Below are 6,737 nucleotides of genomic sequence, written 5' to 3'. Positions count from 1 at the left end.
CCTTGTTTGATAGTCATTATTTGGTCAAAATAATATTTTGAATAATGATTTTTAGAAAAATCTATGATTAAAAAGTAGGAAAATTTTTGGATTTGTACGTAAAATATTTTATTGCCACACATACAACAAGGAAAATGTGGTCTTCTTTCAAGAAAGACCAGCTGTATTTTATTGTTATATACTTGTCACAACTCACAACCATGAAATTTATTTATTGGCATAGTACATTACTACATGGCATATTATTCTCTTAATGCAAAGTAGAAACTCTAGTCCTTGGTATCTGCTTTGGCTTCATTTTCTTCGTAGGCTTTAGCTTCTTCGGCATTAAGGCAGCATTTGCAACCACCTCCTTTGCCGCCATATCCTCCACCACAGCAACCATATTTGCAACCTCCTCCGTGTCCGCCACCACCACCATGTCCACCACCGCCACCATGGCCCCCGACATGTCCGCCCCCTCCACCACCGCTGCCTCCATATCCACCTCCACCACCATAGCCACCGACTCCAGAACCACCATCTTGGACATTGTTTTCCTCTACATTATCTGCTCGGTCAGCTTCATTTGCTGCATGGACATAATTCTTATGTAATTAGGTGTATATAGTTTCAGAATTAAGCTTAAAATCAAGAGACACCCATAAATTGTCTTGTAACCCATATAATTGAAATCTCACCATTTCGACAACAGTATCTATTACAGCCATGGCGGCCCCATCCACCGCAGCACCACCGGTTCCTGCAGTAACCCCCACCACGGCCTCCCTGGTCGGGTTGCTTCAGTCCATCTGTGTTCTCTGCTGCCTCGACCTCATTTTCTGCATTTGGAGTTATAATTATTGTTACTTGGCTTAACAAACTTTTTAACTTAAAAACCTGATACCTAAAATTCTTGCATAATATATTGATATTATGATATATATTTTTTCTTCGCACAAGTCTCACCATAGCGGCAACAATATCTTCGACAGCTCCGGCAGTAACCCCCACCGCCTCCTCCCTGGGTGGGTTGCTTCGGTCCATCTGTGTTCTCTGCTGCCTCGACCTCATTTTCTGCATTTGGAATTATAACTATTGTTACTTAGCTTAACAAACTTTTTAAATAAAAAACCTGATACCTAAAATTCTTGCATAATATATTTATATATTTCTTTTCTTCGCACAAGTCTCACCATAGCGGCAAGAATATCTTCTACAGCCATAGCGGCCCCATCCACCGCAGCACCACCGGTTCCTGCAGTAACCACCACCACCTCCACCTTGGTTGGTTTGCTTCGGTTCTTCAACTGGACATGTTAACAAAGATAAACAAGGAGCTTCATACATAATACAAATAGTGACTAAAATTTTAAATTTTACTATTAGACAGCTTAATATAGCGTTCTTCACCAAAATTGATGCATGCAGACAGAAAGGAGAATGATTAGTTTAGAATTTTCGTTATCGCATGTTTTACTATGCACAAATATATTTTGTTATACGTTTGATACACGGAACTGTATCTTATCATGATTCCTCCTTATTAATGGAACACATAAAATGCTAGAATGTTGATAATTTACTTCCATTTATACTAACCCTTTTGAGAGTCGTATTGGGAAGTAGCTTCCTCTGCAACAGCTGAACAAACAAGAAGAACAAGACCAACGAGTATAAAAACTTTAGACTTCATTTTTCAGAATTCACTTATTCGTATAAGAGGAAAGACTTTGAGAATGCAATGGAAATTCTAAAACCTGTTCAATTTATAGGGAAAATGAAGCTGCAAACAGACACTAATTGGTCCATTATGACGAGGGACAGTATTAATGGCGGATTGACTTCTTTCGCGGATACCATTACCATGCAAGCTTGGCTTGAATTTTTCTGTCAATTTCAGAGCCTTAGCAATTTGATTACGATTCTGTTTGAAAAAGTAACCCAAAATAAGAGAAAGAAAAACCGAAATGGAAGCATCAAGATAATAAAATTCTTAATAGTCAAAATTCTCAGTACTAAATATATGTGAGTCTGCAATTGCAACCTACTTATGTCAGCAGAAGTTGAGAAGTCAATTTTGAATTTTGGATTTTATATAGCAGGAAAATTTTAATTCAGATTATCTAGGTAGAGCCAAATCTTCTTGTTATAATCTTAATTCTTTTGCCTGGTTATCAGACTGATATCAAATTATTAAACGAATGAATTACTTGTTAGACCGATGATTCTTTGAGTATTTCTACAAAAGGCTAAGAAATATTTAGTAATATCAATATTAATTTGTATAATTTATTTTTTTTTTCAATCTAAGAACTAAGTTAGGGCGTAATTTAGTGTGCTACTTCACAAATTCTTCTACTAAATATTTATTCATGATCATTTTTACATGATAAGCTTTTTCTTTCAGTATAGTGACATGAGAGACGCCCTTCGATATTAGAAACTCGTTTCATTACTATGATTAGCATTTCAATGTAAGATAATGAGTTTATGAATTATAACTTTTTGTAAATCATTGTTTATGAATTAATTTGTAGCCTATAGAATTTGTAAATGATTATATCATCATTGTTTTACTTGTGTTTACAACATTTTCCTTAGGTTAAATTTCTGTTGGAGTCCCAACCTTTGTTAATTTACTATCACATTCCCAACATGCCACCAATCTTTCACATCTGTGCGAGTACGGTGTCTCTCACCTAAGAAAAACCATATATTGGACCATAAGTTAAAATTTGTGTTAATATGGTTATTACACATTTATTTTGGATAAATAAAATAAAGGGATGAAAAAGGATAAAACTGAAAAGGAAAGGAAAAGGAAAAGGAGAAGGCAAATAAAAAAGAATCACCCTTTGAAACTCCTTATTGCAGCTCGCCACCACCCAACTTAAGGGTTTAATATAAACTAATGCTATTTAACATCATTGAAGTTACAATACACTACAAAAATATGAACTCCACGGGATTGATCGCTAAAAGTTTAACATCAATTTGTATCGTCAATCCCTGACTAGAAAATGTTGTTGATTAGCAGTTGATCGTCAAAAGCTAGCCAACAAAGGTTTTCACCGATCAAAATACATGTTAGTCAGGAAATATAGATATTCATATTAACCAACAACAAGATTGGTAAATGTTAAGGTTTCAAATCCCCAATCAAAATATTTAGGTCAAAAAGTAAAATGCTCACCGAGCCATCTCATACGATCGGCAAATATGTCCAGTCTAGACCTACAGTAATATTTTTGAACGATAAATGTTGTTTTCATTGGCTAATTTTAGGTACGTCGGGAAAAAAATGGTCGGCAAAGACAATTTTCATTGACTAGTTATATTTGATCGAGAAAAAATTGATCGACAAAGATACGGCCAACTAAGAATTTTATTAGTCGGTAAAAAGAGCATTTTTACCGATTATTTTTTGTCAGAAAAGTCATAATTTCTTGATGTGACACCAGAATATATAACATTAAAACATATGTATAATTAAAGATAAAATATGAAACTTATTTAATTATTTCTATCATTTAATGTCAACTAGACTATGTTGTAGCATGTAAAATCAGAATTTCACTTTTTAACTATGAACACAATATTGTTGTCTGGTGGAAATCCCACTTGTCCATGTTTAAAAGGTTGGGAACCTGGATATCGCACTTAATAAAAGTTGGGGACTCCATCTGGAATTTACCCTTATTATTTGATCATTCAAGATTAAGTTTTATAACTTGTGCCCATATAAGAATTTTTTTTAGTTTTGTATAGTTGTAGATTAAAAAATATTTACAATTAATACAAGATAATGGAAAATAGTTAGTATGGTTAGGACCCGTTTGATTCTCTTTCTTTTGCAACAAAAATGAAAAATATGACCGTTATTCATCACATCATGTCACAATATTTGATTTTCTATCTTCTGTGTGAATTCCGTAACGACTCTATTTTTCATTCTCGTTCTTAAATCTGTGTGAATCAAATGGGGGCTAGATGTAGTGAAAAAATGTCAGCAACAATTAAATTGAAATGTGAAAATATCATCTGACTTTTGTATAAATAAATCTTAAATATAATTTTTGAAATTGGAAATTAAAAATCTGGTTGTTTATAATTTTCGGCTTGTGCAATCCCATAATGCTCTAGAATTTGTGTAAATCATGAATAATCATCTTTATTCGAATAAAATCCTTTTAACAAAATTTAATAAAAAGGAAAAATATCACATTATTAGGAGTCATTCTTAAGGTGGACAAGGGTCGTTCCACCAAGAAGAGTCTTACGGCATCACATAGTTGAGATTTGAGGGTGAGGCTTGAAAGTGTTGACACGAGTGATGAAAGTGCAAGGTCCAAGACTAGTCGTTTTTTATTTTTTTTTTACAATTTAAACTGATCGACAATGGACTCAATTATTTATTGGTTTATTTTAATTAATTATTCAAAATATTTGGAGATTTTTTGTCACTTTATCTCAAGTTGGTACTTGCATAAAGCAACGATTCGTTTATCATGTGCTATTCAATCATTCATTGTTTCTTTGCATCAATATCTTACTAGTCATAGTCATTTATGTTGCTTAGTCTATTTTTGATAAATTATTGTTGGAGTGTTGACACGTGTACGATCATTATCTCAAAATTGCTTCCTGGTTGAACCTAATATTTTTGCTCCAAGCATAATCTGTAAACTACGTAGATTTGACAACTCACCGGTTTCATCGTTTTTAGTATGCCTCATGTTATACGTATCATGGACCCCGAAATCGACTTTATAAAAAAAGAAAAAATTCAATATTTGAATTTCAAATTTGTGGTTACTCACCTAGGCAAGCGGCTTACTCGAGTAATTGTAATCACGTCGATTCACTCCACTTAACACTTTTAATCAGTGTTTTAAAAAACGTAACGCATGACNAAATTATTAAATACCAACTAAAATTTCATCAAAGTAAAGTAATAGTTAAAAATATTACTTTAAAAATAACTTTCACGTCTAATGATATTAGAGAAATAACATAATTAAATATAACTTATCCATTGATAACTGGTGAAAAATATAGAATGAACAAAAATTTATTGACAACATCAATTATTGCCATCATCATTATTGACGATATTAATATCGAGAATCATCTACTGAGGTACATGGGTGATCATCGACAATATTCGTGCGTGTGGTTCGATTTGAATTACCGATAGATGTTGATTTCGTTAAAAATAATCTACAATAACCATAGAAATCACTGTAAAAACAAGAAACCATAGATAAACAAACACGATAGCTATTAAGTTCACCATATTTACCAATGTAACAAACTCGATCTCTTAGCCTAGACAAGGACAGTGGAGAAAATACATATTTTCCATGCTTTTGTCTCTATCCGATGTTAATGTTCCACTAACATCATATAATACTCATCTTTTCAATGTCCATATCCAAAGTCCAAACTATATTAGAAAGAAATCAGAAGTGATAGCAACGGGGCCGTTTGTTCCCCGGCAAAGCGTGGCCCGAACCAGCCAACAAAGTGGACTTGTCCATGACCACTTTCAGAGCTCTCCTCAGTGTCCCCAAACTATCTTCATTGCCAATACTCCCTAAAATTTGTACCCACAAAATGCTCTTTATTCTCCCTCCAACTGTTGCCATTTCAGCCTTCATTACCTTCCCTTTTACTGATTTGAGGGCCTGGATTAGCTCCAGTATGATTTCGGGCCTGTCATCGCAGCATATATTCGCCTTTATCAGGCCCGAATTGTCATCGCAGTAAGTTACTTTGAGTTCATCTGTTTCACTGGGGAAAATGAATTTCGATTTTGTGTTGCTCATGTCATGATCTGTGTCTTTTTCTCCTTCTTCTTCAATGGCCGCCAATTCTGCAGTTGTCTTCTTTAACTCCCTCACACGTCTCACTGCTTCTGCTAATAATGAAGCCTTGTCCGTCTGTCACAAATTCAAAAGATTAACTATAATGGGAATAATATTGTATTTAAAATTTGAAATCTTGCAAAAAAATAAAAATAAAATAAAAAGGACTTGGACCGGCGTCTCTTACTTTGATCGTGTTGGGAAGAATAGTTTTGAGGGTGGCAATATGGGCATTGATTCGTTTCCTTCTTCTCCTTTCGGCTTCTTTGTGGCTATTGTTTGCTGCAACTGCTTTTGCTTCAGCCATAGATCTTGGACTAAGGTTCTGATTTTCAAGATTCGACGTTTCTGTCTGAAGAAAATCTGAACAGTTCCCCAGTTCGTAGAGACTTGGAATAGAATACATTTTTCCAATGACTCTAAGAGCAAGAAAATTACCAAGAAATCAAAAAATGAAATACATATACACAAAACACAGCATTCGAACCTAAAGATACATAAATATATGTATATCTGCAATCAACAGAGAATAAGCAAAGAGATACGCGTATATAAGGAGCATTTAAAGAGATAATGATCGAACCTGGTTATGATATTGTTCTGAGTTTCTGAGGATTCTGTGTGATCAGCAATATCAGATGGTAGACAAGGAATCAGAGGGATGAGATCACTTATTATTACAGACAATTGGAAAATGTTATTTTCATCTGAGTAGAAAACGTGAAGTGTTTCGAAAATTGTTCATCTTAGTACAAATTATTTCATGGGGCTGCATGTCCTTTTATACTAATCCTAGGCTATGAAGGCAACAGTTTTTCATTTTTCATTTTTTCTTTTCTTCTTCAATTTTTCTTTATGGGATAAATTAAAGAGGATAATCTGATATAA

The 6,737-nt window shown here is 34.0% G+C and overlaps 1 protein-coding gene across 1 annotated transcript; it reads right to left on the bottom strand.

Annotated features, from left to right (window-relative positions):
* Positions 1–5,128: 5,128 nt before the first annotated feature.
* Positions 5,129–6,621, bottom strand: LOC111401184 (transcription factor bHLH30-like). The gene is made up of 3 exons (XM_023028802.1): positions 6,433–6,621; positions 6,037–6,268; positions 5,129–5,924 (listed from the first exon to the last, which is right to left on the bottom strand). The coding sequence occupies exons 2-3, from the start codon at positions 6,253–6,255 to the stop codon at positions 5,445–5,447; spliced, it is 699 nt and encodes a 232-aa protein (XP_022884570.1). The 5' UTR covers positions 6,256–6,268; positions 6,433–6,621; the 3' UTR covers positions 5,129–5,444.
* Between the last annotated feature and the right edge of the window lie 116 nt (positions 6,622–6,737).

The sequence above is a fragment of the Olea europaea genome, chromosome 10 (assembly GCF_002742605.1).
Source record: "Olea europaea var. sylvestris chromosome 10, O_europaea_v1, whole genome shotgun sequence".
Taxonomy (NCBI): domain Eukaryota; kingdom Viridiplantae; phylum Streptophyta; class Magnoliopsida; order Lamiales; family Oleaceae; genus Olea; species Olea europaea.
Note: the sequence above shows the minus strand (reverse complement) of the source record. Positions and strands in the feature narration are given on the sequence as shown.